This window comes from Mobula hypostoma, chromosome 23, assembly GCF_963921235.1.
Source record: "Mobula hypostoma chromosome 23, sMobHyp1.1, whole genome shotgun sequence".
In the NCBI taxonomy this organism is placed as follows: domain Eukaryota; kingdom Metazoa; phylum Chordata; class Chondrichthyes; order Myliobatiformes; family Myliobatidae; genus Mobula; species Mobula hypostoma.
The window spans coordinates 5,422,508-5,442,226 of record NC_086119.1 but is presented as its reverse complement, the minus strand read 5'-3'; the positions used below and the strand labels follow the sequence as shown (position 1 = coordinate 5,442,226).

At 41.8% G+C, this 19,719-nt stretch overlaps 1 protein-coding gene across 7 annotated transcripts in view; it reads right to left on the bottom strand.

The window, feature by feature from the left end:
* The window catches only part of bcas3 (BCAS3 microtubule associated cell migration factor), a 987,973-nt gene that overhangs the window by 598,889 nt on the left and 369,365 nt on the right, over positions 1-19,719 (bottom strand). For all 7 annotated transcript variants that reach the window (XM_063031775.1, XM_063031774.1, XM_063031776.1 and 4 more), the window contains exon 15: positions 16,462-16,726. In XM_063031775.1, coding sequence (XP_062887845.1) covers positions 16,462-16,726 — 265 coding nt within the window. The remainder of the gene's footprint in view (positions 1-16,461; positions 16,727-19,719) is intronic.

Below are 19,719 nucleotides of genomic sequence, written 5' to 3'. Positions count from 1 at the left end.
TTTGTTGCTCCAGATTTCCAGCATCTGCAGCCTCTCATGTCAGTACTACAATAGACTTTGATTCTGTTGTTCTAATTGTGTTCTTGCTAATAAATTTGTGAATAATTTTCTTGTGAATACTGCTCAATTGATTCTACGAGCCTGTAAGGCTGCTGTTGCAAGTATGTTTTTCATTGCACCTGTGCATCCATGTACTTGTGCACATGATGATAAACTCAGGCAAATAATCTCTACCCCAATGTCAATAAAATCAAAGGAGATGGCTGTGGACTTCAGGAGAATTTACACTACTCACACCCCTCTTTACATCAGCGGCACAGCAGTGGAAACCGCAAGGAGTTTCAGACTCCTGGGAACAGACATCACATTTCGTTGGATAGCCTCCAACCTGATGGCATGAACCCTGACTTCTCTAACTTCCATTAATGCCCTCCTCCACTTCTTACTCCATCCCTTATTTATTTATTTTTTATTTTTTTCCTTTTTTTTCTCTCTCTGTCCCTCTCACAATAACTCCTTGCCTGCTCTCCATCTTCCTCTGGGCTCCCCTCCCCCTTTCTTTCTTCCTAGGCCTCCCATCCCATGATCCTCCCCCTTCTCCAGCCTTGTATTCCTTTTGCCAATCAACTGTCCAGCTCTTAGCTCCGTCCCTCCCCCTCCTGTCTTCTCCTATCATTTCAGATCTCCCCCTCCCCCTCTCAAATCTCTTACTATCTCTTCTTTCAGATAGTCCTGATGAAGGGTCTCGGCCCGAAACATCAACTGTGCTTCTTCCTATGGATGCTGTCTGGCCTGCTGCATTCACCAGCATTTTGTGTGTGTTGCTTGATCACATACAACCTCTTGTGGTCCCAAAACACATTCTTCATAATCAAGAAAGCTCATCAACACCTCTACTTTCTGAGGAGGCTGAAGGGAGCTGGACTATGCGCATCTATACTCGTGTTCTTCTACAGATACACAGTAGCGAGCATCTTAACACGGTGCATTACTGTATGGTATGGAAACTGCACTGTGGCAGACAAGACGACTCTACAACAGGTAGTCAAAATTACCCAACACATCACCAGCACCAACCTACCCACCGTGAAGGAGATATCATCAGAAAGGTGCTGGAAAAAGGCCAGTAACATCACGAATGGTCCCACCCACTCTGCTCATGGACTGCTTGTCCCACTGCCATCAGAAAGGAGGCTATGCAGCATCCACGCCAGGACCACCAGACTCAAAAATAGTTACTTTCCCCAAGCAGTAAATCTGATCAACACCTTCACCTACTAACCCACACCCCTCTATACCGCTCCCCCACCCCGTGACTACCTTATCATTTCTTGTCAGTCACCAATATACAGACACTCCTTGGCCTAATATCATTTTATAGACATACAATCAATCTATGTATATAAGCTACCTTATGTATTTATATTTATTGTGTTTTTTTTGTGCATCGGATCCAGGGTAACAGTTATTTCATTCTCCTTTACACTTGTATACTGGAAATGACAGTAAAGAATCTTGATTCTTGAGTGGTATATTGTAGCTGAACTCATCCAGAGAAGTAGAGAGTATTTCATTATGCTCCTGATTTGTACCTTGGATATATTGGAAAGTCATAGGGTGTCAAGACTCACTATCCACAGAACTTCCAGCTTCTGAACTGCCCTTGTCACATTAGTTATATGACTGATTAGCCGAGGTTTTAGTCAATAAAGTCTTCCAGGATATTGGTCCACAGAACATAGAACAGTATAGCACAGTACAGACCCACAATGTTGTGCTGACCCGTTCATCTACTCCAAGAGCAATCTAGCCCTTCCCTCCCACATCGGACTGCATTTTTCACTCATCCATGTGCCTATCTAAGAGTCTCATAAATGTCCCTAACATATTTGCCTCTACCACCACCCCTCCAAAGCACGTTCCATGCACCCATCATTCTTAGCTAAAACACCTACCTCTGACAGCCCACCTATACGTACCTCCAGTTACCTTAGATTAATACCCCCTCGTATTAGCCATTTCCACCCTGGGAAAAGTCTCTGGCTGTCCACGCGATCTATGTCTCTATAAGACTATAAAACCATAAGATATAGGAGCAGAAGTAGGCCATTCGGCCCATCAAGCCTGCTCCACATTCAATCATAGGCTGATCCAATTCTTCCGTCATCGCCACTCCCCTGCCTTCTCCCCATACCCCTTGATGCCCTGGCTAATCAAGAACCTATCTTTCTCTGCCTTAAATTCACCCAATGACTTGGCTTCCACAGCCTCTCGTGGCAACAAATTCCACAGACTTACCACCTTCTGACTAAAGTAATTTCTCCGTATCTCTGTTCTAAATGGACGTCCTTCAATCCTGAAGTCATGCCCTCTTGACCTAGACCCTCCTACCGTGGGAAATAACATTCACACTTCTGTCAAGTCGCCTCTCATCCTCCTTCGCTGCAAAGAGAAAAGCCCAAGCTCACGCAATCTTTCCTCATAAAACATGCTCTCTGGCACAGAAGGCAGCATCCTGGTAAATCTTCTTTGCACCCTCTCTAAAGCTTCCACACCCTTCCTATAATGAGGCAACCGGAACTGAACACAATATTCCAAGTATTGGTGGTGTGGGATTCAGTGACAATAACACTATGGAATACTATAGTGTTACTCTGACCCTCAACACAGGTGCCCCTCAGAGCTGTGTACTAAGCCCTCTCCTTTACTCTCTGTATACCCATGACTGTGTCACCACCCACAGCTCCAATCTGCTAATTAAATTTGCTGACAACACTACACTGATTGGCCTAATCTCAAAAAATAATGAGGCAACCTACAGAGAAGAAGTCATCACCCTGACACAGTGGTGTCAAGAAAACAACCTCTCCCTCAGTGCCACAAAAAGAAAGGAGCTAGTTGTGGACTACAGGAGGAATGGAGACAGGCTAACCCCTATAGACATCAATGGATCTGGGGTTGAGAGAGTGAATAGATTTAAGTTCCTTAAAACAAACATCACCAAGGATCTCACATGGTCTGTACATACTGGCTGTGTGGTGAAAAAGGCCTCCTAAATTCTAAAAACTTTCTATACGGTATCGAATGAGAGCATCCTGACTGGCTGCATCGTTGCCTGGTATGGGAACTGTACTTCCCTCTATTGCAAGACTCTGCAGAGAGTGGTGCGGACAGCCCAATGCATCTGTAGATGTGAACTTCCTGCTATTAAGGATATTTAACAAAGACAGATATGTAAAAGGGCCCAATGGATCATTGGAGACCTGAGTCACCCCAACCACAAACTGTTCCAGCTGCTACCATCCAGGAAACGGTACCGCAGCATAAAAGTCAGGACCAACAGGCTCCGGGACAGCTTCTTCCACCAGGCCATCGGACTGCTTGCTTAATTCATGCTGACACAACTGTATTTCTATGTTATACTGACTATCCTGTTGTACATAATATTTATTATAAATTACTATAATTGCACATTGCACATTTAGACAGACAGAACGTAAAGATTTTTGCTCCTCATGTATATGAAGGATGTAAGTAATAAAGTCAATTAAATTCAATTCAATACCAAAAATACATGGTTGCCCCTTCTTGTAGAGGATAGTCACTACCTTGCTGTATATATTGCTGCTTGAAGGCATGGACTATTTCACTTCCCAAGCTCTTTTGAATGGAACGAAACATCATGCATTCCTCATGAAGCATCCCCATTTCTCACCTTATAGTTAAGGGGAAGTCGATTGTGAAGGTGGATGGATGAAGGTCCTTGTGCACTCCTGATATGCTAGGGCTGGGATGATGAACCTCCAAACAGCATAACTATCATCTTTTTCACAAGGTATGACTCCACTCATTGGAGTGTTTTCCCCTTTCCGCCCTCTGGCCTGTTTTATCAGGAATCTTGCATGTCACACTCAGGCAAAGGCTACCTTGATTTCAAGGACTCGTACTCTCATATCACCTCAGGAAATCAGCTCTTTGGTTCACATTTGGACAAAGGCCATGATGAAATCTGTAGATGAACGGTCACCGTGAAATCCAAACTGAGCTTCATTGAGTGAATAAGAACCGCTCACTACTATAGTCGCTAGCAAGCTTGCATCTCTTTGCTGTTGATTTCGAGTAAGTTGGATGGGCAGTAAATAACCAAACTGGATTTATTCTGCTTTTTCTGATCAAGGTGTAACTAGGCAACTTTACCCAGACCCAGTCAGATAAATAGCAACATTACAAATGCACTGAATCAACTTGGCTAAATTTGAGTCAAGGTCTGAAGCACAGGTTTCAGCGGTACATCTGCAATGGCCTAATTCTTATATATTATGGTGTTATGGTCTACCCTAATACTACCTTCACATTATCAACAATTCTACCAATCTTCATGTTATGTGCAAAAGAATGAATTATTTATACTTCTTACTTTCATATTCAGATCACTGAATGTATATAACAAACAGTAAGAGTCCCAACACCAGTTTGGTTGTACATCACTGGTCACAGGCTTCCAATCATCAACTCTGCACCATATCTTCTGTCACCTATTACCAAGTCAATCTTGTATCCAATTAACTAATTTATCCTGGATTCCATGGACTATAACCTTTCCCATCGGTTTCAATGTGGGACCTTGTCAAAGGTCTTAGTGAAGTCTTTGTTGACTAAATCAGCTGTCCTGCCCTCATCAACACATTTTGTTACCTCTTCAAAAATGAGTCAAACAGAACTTCCCCTATGAAACCAATTCCTTCCTTTCCAAGTGCAGATTCATTTTGTAATTCAGTTTTTTTCCGATAATTTCTCAACAGTTGATGTTAGGCTATATTGCCTGGCTTATCCTTACTGCCTTTGGTGTATAATGGCCTGGTCAATTATATGCATATGGCAATTTGGTTCACAGTGAACGCCTGCTCAGTTCCGAGCCAGAGTTATCAGCTACACCATGGGAAGATATTGTTAAAATGGTTACGAGAGCAAAGGAACCTGTGGTATATGTCTATTCATTATTGAAAGTGGCATAGACGGTTCAGAATGATGTGTATACAACTGTGGGCTCTTATCAACTGATATACAGAATATAAAAACAGAGAAGTTACGCTGAACTTTTATATAGCATTGGTTCGACCTCAACAGAAGTACTATGTTAGAAAGGCTGTGAAAGTGTTGAATAGGGTCCAGAAAAGCTTTACAAGAGCGGTTCTTGGCTGGCATGGCTACACTTACAATGATAGTTTAGGGAGGTGAGGGAGAAGAGAAGGCTGAAAGAAGATTTCACAGAAGTACATAAAAAGATCAGGGCTGTAGTCAAAATGCATAGTGGGTGACTGTTCCATTTGGTGGAAGGTCACAGATATAACACAGGAGAGAATTAAAAGTGACACAAGCAATACTTTTTTTTTACCCTTCATGTAGTTGGAACCTGAAATTCATGAGTCAGGAGTTTGAGGCCTAAAGTTCAGGGTCCAATCATCAGCAACCTCTAGCATCAATATTGATGGTCCAAATGTCGAAGCTTGATAGCTGAAGTCCTGGAAGTCTAAGGCCCATACCTGTGAGTCTGCAAATCTACTGGAGGCTGGAGGTTTAGGTCTGTCTGTGTGTGTGTGAGAGGGTTGTGTTGTTCTGCTGAACATTATGGGCATACTATGTTGATGCCAGAATGTGTGGCAACACTTGTGATCTTCCCATAGCAAATCCTTAGGTTGTTAGGTTATTTTTGATGTACATTTGATAAATAAATGAATCTAAATCTGAACTCATTTGCTATAGATCTGCAGGAAGCAGGTCTTCGAGAGACAACAGCAGAACTATAAGATGTTGAACAACTGGTACAGACAGGGAGGATGGGCTGGTGGTCAAGAATGGAAAGTAGCCGGTAAGAGAATTGACTAGTATGAGAAAGGACAAATGTACTCCTTCTGTGCTGTAACCATTCTTTGATAACTGTTGTCATCCAGTTACCATGTTTTGGTTTGCCATATTGAGTGATGAACAGTTGCCACTGAAGACTAACTCAGAATGAACACAGTGTATTTGCTGCCAGGATACTGTACATTGAGCTACATAATGCACTGCCTCAAGCCACATGCTACCTACGTACCGAGGGACCACATTCTCTGGTGGGTCAAGTACATGGGAATGTGCTTGCTTATAACTTCGCTGTGATGAGCGTGCAGCAAATCACCATGATAAAGAGAAAGACTGAAATCCTTCCAACCACTCCTGCTTGCTCCAACTGTATATCTGTAGTGAAACAGAGCATGATGACGTTGTCTCCATTTTCAAAGAGACCCCATGGTGACCTACCTTATGCATTAATATACCACAAACAGAACGATTTTACTTGCTTATTACCGTATCAGACACTTCCAGATAGCGGATCAGTCTGGTGCATCACGGCCTAGTATGGTAACACCAATGCCCTTGAACAGAAAAGCCTACAAAGAGTAGTGGATACAGCTCAGTTCACCACGGGTAAAGGCCTCCCCACTACTGAGCACATCTACATGGAGCACTGTCTCAACAATGCAGCATTCATCACCAAGGATCCCACCATCCAGGGCATGCTCTCTTCTCGCTGCTGGGATCAGGACAGAAGTACAGGAGCTTCAGGACCCACACCACAGGGTTCGGTAACAGTAATTACCCCATAATCATCAGGCTCGTAAATCAGAAGGGATAACTTCACTCATCTTCACTCACCCCAACATTACGGACTCACTTTCAAGCACTTTTTGTCTCATGTTCTTTCTATTTATTGCTTTTTTTTGTACTTGCACAATTTGGTGTACCTTCCACACTTGTCATTTGACCACAAGAAAATGAATCTCAGGGTAGTATATGGTGACATATACATATGTACTTTGATAATAAATTTACTTTGAACTTTGAGGTTGGTAGGATAATTGGCCACTGTATCATGCTCCCAGTTTAAGTTCTTGGAGGGTGGAGACGATGTGGTTATGGGAAAAGTAAAATGAGTTAGGGTAGGATTAATGTAAAACAGTGTGCTTGATGCTTGGCACAGTTTCCAATGGTTGGAGGACCCAATTCCGTGCTGTTTCTCTCTGAGTTGCTAATTTCTTCATTGACTGAATATCACAGAAACTCTTTTACAGTAAGTGCAATCAATAATGAGGTAATTGAGTACTTTACCTTTATCTCTGAATGGTGCAAGGGTACTGATTAAATAAATAATGTGATGTGTTCACCTGAACAAACATTTCACCAAAAACAGCACTACTGACAACACAGCATTTACACAAAACAGCAGAGTTGTATCAGCTTAGAATATGTCCTTAAAATGTGTACTTTGATTTGATTCTGAGTCTCCTAGAGCAGAGGTAAGAGTGCTTTTATTAAGCTAAAATGTAACTTCAGTTCCTGTATCTGAAATTCTGCCTAGCGGTGTTGAAAAAGCACACAAAGCAATCTCTAAGCAACACATACAAAATATTGGAGGAATTCAGCAGATCAGGCAGCATCTTTGGAGAAGAATAAACAGTTGACTTTTGGGTCATGATCCTTCATCAGGACTGGAAAGGAAGGGAGAAGCATCCAGAATAAGAAGTTGGAGGGAGGGGAAGGAGTACAAGCTAGAAACTGAGAGGTGAAGTTGGGAGGGGAGGGTTGAAGTAAGAAGCTGGACGGGGATAGGTGGACAATGTAAAGAGCTGGGGAAGGAATCTGACAGAAGAGGAGAACGGGAAGGAGGAAGGACATGAGGGGGAGGTGATTGGCAGGTAAGGAGAAGAGGTGAGAGACCAGAGAGGAGAATAAAGAATAAGGAAGGGGGAGAGGGAAAAAGTACCCAGAAGTTTGAGAAATCGATGTTCATGCCATCAAGCTAGAGGCTATCCAGACAGAATATGAGGTCTTGCTCCTCCAACCTGAGCGATCTATTAAGTGCCTCATCATGCACTTAGACTGGACCTTCTTGGACCGGCATGACGAAACTTCCACAACTAAACAGTACAGCTCAACTTGAACATTACAATAGCTGACCTTGCACCTCCCTTTAAAAGCACCTCCTATCAAAGCCACAAGCAATGGCAATTTTTCAAGCACCTGCTTTTGTTCCATTGTATATCTGCAAGAGCTTTTGTATCAAGTCCCAGGAGTCTACACATGTGCCAACTCCAGACACTGCATCTCCTTACTTGACACTATGAGGTCAATTATATTTTCAGTTGATAACATTAGCATGTACTTGCTAACCCTACAGGAAGTAGATGCCATTTCAGTGCATTGTGCTTGTGCTCACAGTGTGAGTGGGACCTAAGCCAGGGGTCAGCAATTGTGTGCCGATATCATAATTAGTGCACTTCGTCACCCGCCTATTGACTTACAAAAATACAACGGGGTGTGTTAACAGATAAAATACAAAGGAACCCAAACAAAGTTTGTGTTGGCTTGTTACGCTCTGCAGGAAGTATCCTCTTATCGGCTGTGAATTAAGATTTTTCCTTAGTTCGTGTTTCTATAAGGGGCCACACGCGGCCGGGGGAGTAGACAACTGCAAAACCAGACTGAACGTCCACTGTAAGATCCGAAACACACCCTGATAAAGATTTCAACATTAGATATTTAAACAAGACTGTATTTTGCACAGGAAAAAGTGACAAACAAGCAGGAATTTATAATGTTTTTCAAGAGGGGCCTTGAAACACAGCAAATGTAGTTCTTAAATTAGGTAACACTAAAAAATCCTGTATGATCTGTTTTCCCACTGCCAGAACTCTTCTTTGGGTTTACACACAAAGATAAACTGTCACACTGATGTTAAAGTATCAAACAAACAAGACTCATTGCAGGGACAGGCACTGAGTCCCAAACTAGTCTTAACACCACAACACTACTGAGATTGGAACAGAAAATTTTAAAGTATTTGAATTACAAATCACAATGAATACGCTACTTTCTTACAGAATGCAATTAAGCAGTACATCCGTTTAAGAAATAAAGTCAAACAAAATGATGCACACTACTGACTGCAATAATTGATCGCTTTAAAAACAATTCTTGAACTAAAAGGATCTAATTGAGGTATTCAAATTTGTTCCAATTTATATAACTATATAACAATTACAGCACAGAAACAGGCCATCTCGGCCCTTCTAGTCCATGCCGAACGCTTACTCTCACCTAGTCCCATCTACCTACACTCAGCCCATAACCCTCCATTCCTTTCCTGTCCATATACCTATTCAATATTTTTTTAAATGACAAAATCGAACCTGCCTCTACCACTTCTACTGGAAGTTCGTTCCACACAGCTACCACTCTCTGAGTAAAGAAGTTCCCCCTCATGTTACCCCTAAACTTTTGCCCCTTAACTCTCAACTCATGTCCTCTTGTTTGGATCTCCCCTACTCTCAATGGAAAAAGCCTATCCACATCAACTCTATCTATCCCCCTCATAATTTTAAATACCTCTATCAAGTCCCCCCTAAACCTTCTACGCTCCAAAGAATAAAGACCTAACTTGTAAAACCTTTCTCTGTAACTTAGGTGCTGAAACCCAAGTAACATTCTAGTAAATCTTCTCTGTACTCTCTCTATTTTGTTGACATCTTTCCTATAATTCGGTGACCAGAACTGTACACAACATTCCAAATTTGGCCTCACTAATGCCTTGTACAATTTTAACATTACATCCCAACTCCTATACTCAATGCTCTGATTTATAAAGGCCAGCATACCAAAAGCTTTCTTCACATGAGATTCCACCTTCAGGGAACTATGCACCATTATTCCTAGACCCCTCTGTTCTACTGCATTCCTCAATGCCTTACCATTTACCATGTATGTCCTATTTTGATTAGTCCTACCAAAATGTAGCACCTCACACTTATCAGCATTAAACTCCATCTGCCATCTTTCAGCCCACTCTTCTAACTGGCCTAAATCTCTCTGCAAGCTTTGAAAACCTACTTCATTATCCACAACGCCACCTATCTTAGTATCATCTGCATACTTACTAATCCAGTTTACCACCCCATCGTCCAGATCATTAATGTATATGACAAACAACATTGGACCCAGTACAGATCCCTGAGGCACACCACTAGTCACCGGCCTCCAACCTGACAAACGGTTATCCACCACTACTCTCTGGCATCTCCCATCCAGCCACTGTTGAATCCATTTTACTACTTCAATATTAATACCTAACGATTGAACCTTCCTAACTAACCTTCTGTGTGGAACCCTGTCAAAGGCCTTACTGAAGTCCATATAGACAACATCCACCGCTTTACCCTCATCAATTTTCCTAGTAACCTCTTCAAAAAATTCAATAAGATTTGTCAAACATGACCTTCCACGTACAAATCCATGTTGGCTGTTCCTAATCAGACCCTGTCTATTCAGATAATTATACATACCACCTCTAAGAATACTTTCCATTAATTTACCCACAACTGACGTCAAACTTACAGGCTGATAATTGCTAAGTTTACTCTTAGAACCCTTTTTAAACAATGGAACCATATGAGCAATACGCCAATCCTCCGGCACCATCCCCATTTCTAATGACATTTGAAATATTTCTGTCAGAGCCCCTGTTATTTCTACACTAACTTCCCTCAAGGTCCTAGGGAATATCCTGTCAGGACCCGGAGACTTATCCACTTTTATATTCCTTAACAATGCCAGTACTTCCTCTTCTTTGATCATCATAGTTTCCATAACTACCCTACTTGTTTCCCTTACCTTACACAATTCAATATCCTTCTCCTTAGTGAACACCGAAGAAATCGTTCAAAATCTCCCCCATCTCTTTTGGGTCTACACATAGCTGTCCACTCTGATTCTCTAAGGGACCAATTTAACTGTAGAAACCCTTTGGATTTATTTTCACCTTACTTGCCAAAGCAAACTCATATCTTCTTTTAGCTTTTCTAATCTCTTTCTTAAAATTCTTTTTACATTCTTTATATTCCTCGAGCACCTCATTTAATCTATGCTTCCTATATTTATTGTACATCTCTCTCTTTTTCCGAACCAAGTTTCCAATATCCCTTGAAAAACACGGCTCTCTCAAACTTTTAACCTTTCCTTTCAACCTAGCAGGAACATAAAGATTCTGTACCCTCAACATTTCACCTTTAATTGACCTCCATTTCTCTATTACATCCTTCCCATAAAAAAAATTGTCCCAATCCACTCCTTCTAAATCCTTTCTCATCTCCTCAAAGTTAGCCTTTCTCCAATCAACCCTGGGTCCAGTCCTATCCTTCTCCATAATTATATTGAAACTAAACTTATAACTAAACTAACACTTATAACTTAAGCGTTGAAATTCTACATGGTTGGGACATGGGTTAATCCAGCAACATGGTGGGAGTGGGGGAGGTAGTCGGAATGCAATCCAGCAAATATAAATTTTAGATCCTCATTTTCAGATCACTATGTAATGTATCCTAGGGTGGATTTGGACAGTGCTGGAGTTCCAGCATATTTTATTAAGGTCAAATCACAGGAACTTTAAATTGGGGTATTTCTTTTACTCTGACAACAGCAGGGAACTCTCGTTGCATACAGTGCTTTCATCATAGATTCAAAGTACATTTATTATCAAAGTGTGTATGCAGCATACAACCCTGAGATTTGTCCTTGCACAGGCAGTCACAAAACAAAAAAACACCATGGAAGCCGTTCAATGATATCATCAGCATGTCCTTTGACAACACAGTATATTTACCTCCCTTAACAGAAATAAACCACATTGCTTTCCCTTTGTAGAAAACATCAATAAACATTACACTCACATGCAATTATTACAGGTAAAGTCTGTTGACTGGTTTCCCTATCTAACTTGACCAATTTAACACTCACTTCCAAGTTATTTCTGTACTGAGGAATTTACAGCCTTTTGACACACGACCAATATTTGATTGTGGATTGCTGTTTGGAATATGTTCATCATTATACATTACTTCATTGTCTTCAGGTATGGTCGACAGATCTTTCTGGACGTTTTGGGCAATTTTCCAATAACAACAAAGTACCCTTCAGATTACTGATTTGGATTATTTCATCGATGTAGTTCTTGGATTTGCTTACAGGCCTGATGTCTTGAACTATTTCAAGGTCAAAATTTCTTTATTTTTCCTCTAAATGGAGCCCCCTACTTCATCAGTAATGAACAATCTGCCGGAGGAACTCAACGGATTGAGCAGCATCTGTGGGAGGAAAGGAATTGTTGCTGTTTTGGGTCGAAACCCTGCATCCATACTCTGTCAACTGTAGACTCTTCTGTACCTCCCAGCAACCCCCACACCACACCCACATTTCCCACAAGGAAGATTGTACTTAACACAACAGTGAGTGGTAAATGTGGATTCAAAATTCAAAATGCAAGGTAAATTTATTATTAAAGTGCGTATATGTCACCACATTATATCCTGAAATTCACTTTCTTGCAGGCATTCACAGTACAGCAAAGAAATACAATGGAATCAATAAAGAACTACACACACACACACAAAGACTGACAAATGGCCAATGTGGAAAATAAGACAAACTGTAAATAATAGAAAAAAATTAAATAGCTAATTAATTAATACTTGGAATATAGGCTATAGAGTCCTTGAAAGTGAGTCCATAGATTGTGGAATCAGTTCAATGTGGAGGTGACTAAAACTATCCTCACAGATTCAGGAAACTGATGGTTAAAGGGTAATAACTGTTCCTGAACCTGGTGGTGTGGGATCTAAGGCCTATTGGAAGGGGATCAACTTACCATGCGTCAGTTTTAACATGAGTTAGAATAGCTCTTGTTGGATATGAGTCCTACTTTAAAGTCAGTCATATTGGACATTTCTGTGCAAATACCCAAAAGAAAACAAATAATGATAATAATAAACAAATAGTGAGAAAGTGAGTCTGTTAGGTTGCGTCCAGTGATCAGTTCAGATTTGAGGTGAGTGAAGTTATCCACACTGGTTCAGGAGCCCGATGTTTGAAGGGTATCAACTGTTCCTAAACCTGGTGGAGTGGGACCTAAGGCTCTTGTACCTCCTACCCGATGGCAGCAGTTAGAAGAAAGCATGGCATGGATGGTAGAGGTCCTTGATGATGGAGACTGCTTTCTTATGGCAGCACGCCTTGTCGATGTGCCCAATGGTGGGAAGGGATTCATCAACAGATCTATTGGATCTAGCGTTCATATTCACAGTTCTGGAGCGCCAGTCATGTAACTCATCTACAAATCATTTCCTGAGAATGTAATGACTACCTGGTATGCCCATGTTCAAAATCCTTTATCACATGATAATTCAAACCTGGAATTATAGGATACGTATGAAACTTTAACTGGGTGCTTGCCAAGGCTGGTCATCCCACGTGCAAAAACAAACCTGGGTTATACTGCATCTTCTAAGCTGCTCAACTAACATCACTGGTTATTATTGGAAAATCTCCAGGAACAGTTATTACAAAACTCTGCCCTTTGGTCTGAGCATCTGATTTCCCTTTTACACAAGAAAAGTGTGAAAGTATTGCTCCTTGCAATCACATTAGTGTCAAATGTGCAGGATGGTAGAATCAGAATATGGTTTAATATCACTGACATATATTGTGAAATTTGTTGTAAAAGGTGGTAGCATGACAGCGTACTGTCAGAGAAGAAGACAGCAGCACTCAAGCTGTTATGTGTAGGTCACCCTGCAGTAGGTGCCACAATTATGTGAGAGCTCCTCTTGTAAAACAGAGGCAGCAGAAACTGCCTCTTGTGGAGCACTCTGAAAGTCCAAGCCCTAAAGTCATTCCTTGTAGCAAAAATCATATGCTTCAGCTTTACTGATTCCTGATCATTTCTTGTTGTAATCTATGAAACATGACCAAAACACCTATAAACTATCTACATACCCGCCAATGATCTACATACCTTGCATTAACCATATATAACCATATAACAATTACAGTACAGAAACAGGCCATCTCAGTCTTTCTACCAAACCCACCGACCCGCACTCAGCCCATAACCCTCCATTCCTTTCCTGTCCATATAGCTGTCCAATTGAACTTTAAACGACAACATCGAACCTGCCTCAACCACTTCTGCTGGAAGCTCTTGTAAACACTTTTAACCACTTCTTGTAATGCTGTTTACATTGTAAATACATGCTGGTATTTATGCACATTTTATTCCATATCCATGCTTTAACCTCTTTTTTTAAATAATTCTTTATTCTTGATAATTGTTGAATGATGCTGTTTTTGGTGCATATCACAACAACACATCATTGCAAATTTCTGATAAGTATAAATGTATTTGTCAGGATATTTTTCAGGAGCACGGCATATGCAGGGCTCTTAACACTGTCAATGATTCCTCTCATCTGTACAACAATCTGTTTGACTCCCTACCCATCATTCAAATGTACCACAGCATCACGACAAGGAAGGACTGTTAGGATGGGAAACAGCTTCTTCCCCCAGACTGTCAGACCATTGAACTCCCTGACACCACCCAGGTCTCATCACATATGAAGCGCCAGTAGCGTTATACTGTTTATTTTTTAATGTGTGTCGTAAATGCATCTTACTATTTGTTAATTTATTTGTGGTAATTTTACTTTATGTGTTGTGTTCCTTGGTCCAGCAGAACATTGTTTCATTTGGCCATATACATGAATGCAGTTAAATGACAACAAACTTGAACTTGAAGTGTATATGACGAGTAAAGTTGATCCTTGATGTAAGTGATTCATTGCTGGGGTGAGATAAAGAGAGGGAGAAGGCAATTAATGGCCTCCGCCACCGCTCTCGGCAGCTCCACCAACCCAGGGCATATTCAAAACCCGGACTCCAGCACCATCAATGCAGGCTCCAACGACCATGCACACCTTCAAAGCGATTGCGCAACCTCCAACTGCAACTCCAGCCTTGAACTCCAGGCCAGGTCTTCACTTGCTGCTATTGTGACTACTGTCTCCCCTTCCCCCACCACCACTCTGCAACCCCGTCTCCCTCAGATCCCACCATCAGCTCCTGGGCCCTCAGAGGCTCCATCTTCCTCTCACCCCAAACCTCCCCTCTCCACTGACACTACATGCCTCCCTCCCCCCTCTGATCCCAGCCGTCATCCGTGCTGGGCCTTTACCATTCCCTCCGACCTTCAACTCTCTGAGGAAGAGTGCTCTATCCTCAGCAAGGGCCTTACCTTTGTCCCCCTTCACCCACACCTCCATGATGCTGAACTCTTCTTCCGCCGGCTCCGTCTTCAAGCCTACTTTTTCGGCAAGGACTCTCCCACCCCCACTGATGACCCCTTCTCCTGTCTTCAACCCTCCTCTTCTTCATGGACACCCCGCTCTGGTCTTCTGCCTGCTCTGAAACTCTTTATTGCTAACTGCCAACGGGACATCAACTGTCTCGAGTTCACCGCACCTTGTTCCAATTAGCTCCATCCCTCCCCCTCCTGTCTTCTCCTATCATTTCGGATCTGCCTTTCCCCCTCCCACTTTCAAATCTCTTACTATCTCTTCTTTCAGTTAGTCCTGACGAAGGGTCTCTGCCTGAAACGTCGACTGTACTTCTTCCAATAGATGCTGCCTGGCCTGCTGCGTTCCACCAGCATCTTGTGTGTGTTGCTTGTATTTCCAGCATCTGCAGATTTCCTCGTGTTTGAATTAATGGGACTACTGGTCTATTTCTGCCCTTTAATTACTAAATAGATTAGGAAAGGCAATGAAAAACAATTGCAGTAACCAATAATTATGAGCAAAAATATCACCTGGTAAACCTTTAGAAGGGTGTTAAAAACTCAATTGAATGAGAAGCAATGCACCAGAATCTACTAAATATTAATTATGCAAATAGCCTCCCTTTAGGTAGGTTCTCAAGATTCCTGATTATACAAATTCAACACATGTACCATGAGAAGGATTTTACCTGAAGTCATAAATTTGCAATCTGAATAAATTTCAAATAAATGATAAATGAACTTGTCAGAAGAAAAAAATGCTTCTAGCACCAAAAATAACATACTGCAAAATAATGTTTCAGTAGCATTCTTACAGCTTGTCTGGTCTCAAATCAATACCAGTCGCAGAACTTTACAGAAGAGAAACAGGCCCATCTCATCCATGCTGAACTATTAATCTGCCTAGCCTCAACAATCTGCACTGAACCATATCCCTCCATACTCCTCACATCCATGAACCAATCCAAACTTCTACTAAATGTTAAAATCAAAGCCACATCGACATCATGTCTATTCCACGACATCTTACTGCACAGAAAAAAAATTACAGGACACAAAAAGATGTGATCTGGTAAGCTACTACTGGGAGAGAAGACAAAGATATTTTCTCCCCAAAATAATTGTCACTGGAAGTGGCTGGTAATTGTGAACTGATAATGAATTCCAATAGACGACCTGGAAATAATGTCATTTGTTAAAAAAGAGTTACTACAGATGTACTATCTCAATTTACGATAAAAGTAACTATTACTCACTGTGAAGCGGTGAAGAAGAAGGACTGTTCGAAAGACCAGGCACTGGGCTGCAGCGCCCACCCTGTTTGGATGATAGCTCCTGTTCAATATCTTCCAGCCCAGCACTCTTCTGAAATCGACTCATGCGATTCACCACGCGAGGAGACATGTGAGTTCGCACAGAGGGCGGCCCACCATATGGATTTATGGGAAATACATGTGAGGTCCCCCTCAGTGTGCTGATCACCACCCAACGGCAGTCCTGGCTGAAACAAATGTCCTGCACCTAAAACACAAAGCAATAAATAAAGATAAAGATTAGCTTTGTTTGTCACATGTATATCCATACATACAGTGAAATGTGTTGTTTGCATCAAATCAAATCAGTGAGGATTACCCTGAGCAATACTTCTTGCGCCAACATAGCATGCCCTCAATTCAGTAACCCTAATCAGTACATCTTTTGGAATGTGGGACAAAAGTGGACCATCCAAAAGAAACCCATGTGGTCATTACAGCTTACGCCATAAAGCAAGGTGCTAAACGATACACTACGATGCCACTCCTAAATAGCATGTATTATATTTTCTACAGTATGCATTTTGTACTTTTTAACAAATCCATCATCATCATGAATGGCTGAATGGCTGTGTTATATAATTCAAAGTGAATGAATCTTTTCTTGTACTAATTAAATACTGCAAATTTCAATGTTACACAAGGTAATACAATGTTATACCGAATGCAAACAGTACAAAGAATTACCTACAAAATCCAAGTGTTAGAAAGAAGGGTATATTTTTCTGAATACTTATTTCTGATGCAGAGTTGCCCAACAAGAGTAGCTATCAAGAGATAGCAAGTGTGCTTGAAACAGTCTCTATGATCTTCCATATGTGCATGGTTATCTCCTGCATACACTGGGCTTTTGTGCACTGTGCATGTACGAATGGTCAATGTCTCCTCTCAGAAAGCACAATGATAAATAAAGAAGTAAAATGTGTTGAAATGACAGACTCCAGAAGAAGTGACACCATGGGTGGCAGATTAAATGGTAAAAGTTCTGTGTCAAAGAACTTAAAACCATTTGATGCTGAAATATCACTGGCATGCCTGTGTCTTGATGTGAGAATACTGATGACCTTAACTGTCTGATCTCATTTGCTAGAGATTTTCGAGTACTAGAGAACTAGAAACTCTGGAAACATTGTGCTTCCATGAAGGCTGATCTGATGCGCATTTACAGTTCATCATCCTGTCAACTGTGTAGGAGCTAGTCATCAGGCATTGACAATTAGTAGCTGCAGTTCTGCCTGACCATGTTCTCTCAGACACTGTTTCTGCTATATACGTTATTCTAGGGATGTTACTCACAAATCTTATCAATAGGATTGTGCGTCATTTAGGATCAAGAGATCAAAATCCTATTCTTTATGATTGTAAGTCTGATATCACAAAATCTGCTCCTTTTGCCATCCATTTCAGATTATAATGTCTTAGTGTCTAAATTTTGACCCGCGCTAATTTCCTATAAAATTAAATTCAATCTGTCAATTACGTAGATATTAAGTGAATATACCTTAAACGTGTCGAAGCACTAAAGTATCTTTAAAACAAGTATTCTTTAAAGAAACTGAATTTGTTCAGTTTCAGTCTGATATAATTTTAAACAGGGATAGAAGCTCATTCAAAATTACCTTGGGATAGTGTTATGTTTCGTGACTCCCAAACATAAAACTAATTGAAAGAAAAGCACAGGAAACTAGGAAATGCATGGGAGGAGAAGATGGCGACACGACGCAGCTCGCAGCGGCCACTCCGTTGGTGATGTCTGTTATTGTCAAGTAGGGTGCCGTGAACAATCCTGATTTGATGGAGGCAGACGTGAGAGCACAGAGGAACATCTGGTGAAACTTCTGAAATGCCTGCTTCGCTGCTGCTGCTACTGTGTGATCCAGAATCTCCGGAGGGGAAGGCCCCGAGCCCTCGGCTTTGCTTGTTGCTCGGCGGCCGGGGCGGGGTCGAAGCGCTCGGAAGAGGATGGTGCTCGGAGAGGCTGTGTCAGAGGGGCTGGTTGGAGGCTCGAAGTTTTCAGACGGACTCAGAGGCCGCTGCAGTCGGATGCTTCCAATGGTACTGCATCGGCAAGTTGGCGGCGCTTGGAGGTTCATGGCAGGGAGAGTTCCTCCCTTCTACCGTCTGGGTAAGATGATGAGTCTATCGGGACTTTGAGACTTTTTTTTACCGTGCCTATGGTCTGCTCTTTATCAAATTATGGTATTGCTTTGCACTGTTGTAACTATATGTTATAATTATGTGGCTTCATCTTGACAGTAGAGGAGGCCGTGGATAGACATATCAGAATGGGAATGGGACGTGGAATTAAAATGTCAGGAAGGTGAGGAACGGCCTTTCTGCCATGAGGGCGTACTTGGCATCCCTATCCCAGACCCTTCCACACCTTCGGGACATTTTAATTCCACGTCCCATTCCCATTCTGATATGTCTATCCACGGCCTCCTCTACTTTAAAGATGAAGCCACCCTCAGGTTGGAGGAACACCACCTTATATTTTGTCTGGGTAGCCTCCAACCTGATGGCATGAACATTGACTTCTCTAACTTCCGTTAATGCCCCACCTCCCCTTCGTACCCCATCCGTTATTTATTTTTTATTATGATTAATTTGTTTTCTCTCTCTCTCCTTTTTCGCCCTCTGTCCCTCTCACTACACTCCTTGAACATCCTCTGGGCTTCCCCCTCCCCCTTTCTTTCTCCCTAGGCCTCCCGTCCTATGATCCTCTCATATCCCTTTTGCCAATCAACTTTCCAGCTCTTAGCTCCATCCCTCCCGCTCCTGTCTTCTCCTATCATTTCGGATCTGCCCCTCCCCCTCCCACTTTCAAATCTCTTACTATCCCTTCTTTCAGTTAGTCCTGACGAAGGGTCTCGGCCCGAAACGTTGACTGTACCTCTTCCTATAGATGCTGCCTGGCCTGCTGCGTTCACCAGCAATTTTTACGTGTGTTGCTTGAAATTCCAGCATCTGCAGATTTCCTCATGTTTCAGTTCAGAGTATGCCAGTTTTCTCCCCATTATTTACATATACTCAGTGGCCACTCTGTTAGGTACACCCGTACACCTGCTCATTAATACAAATATCCAATCAGAAAATCATGTGGCAACAACTCCATCCGTGCATAAAAACATGCAGACATGGTCAAGAGGTTGTTCAGAACAAACATCAGAATGGGGGAGAAATGTGATCCAAGTGACTGGC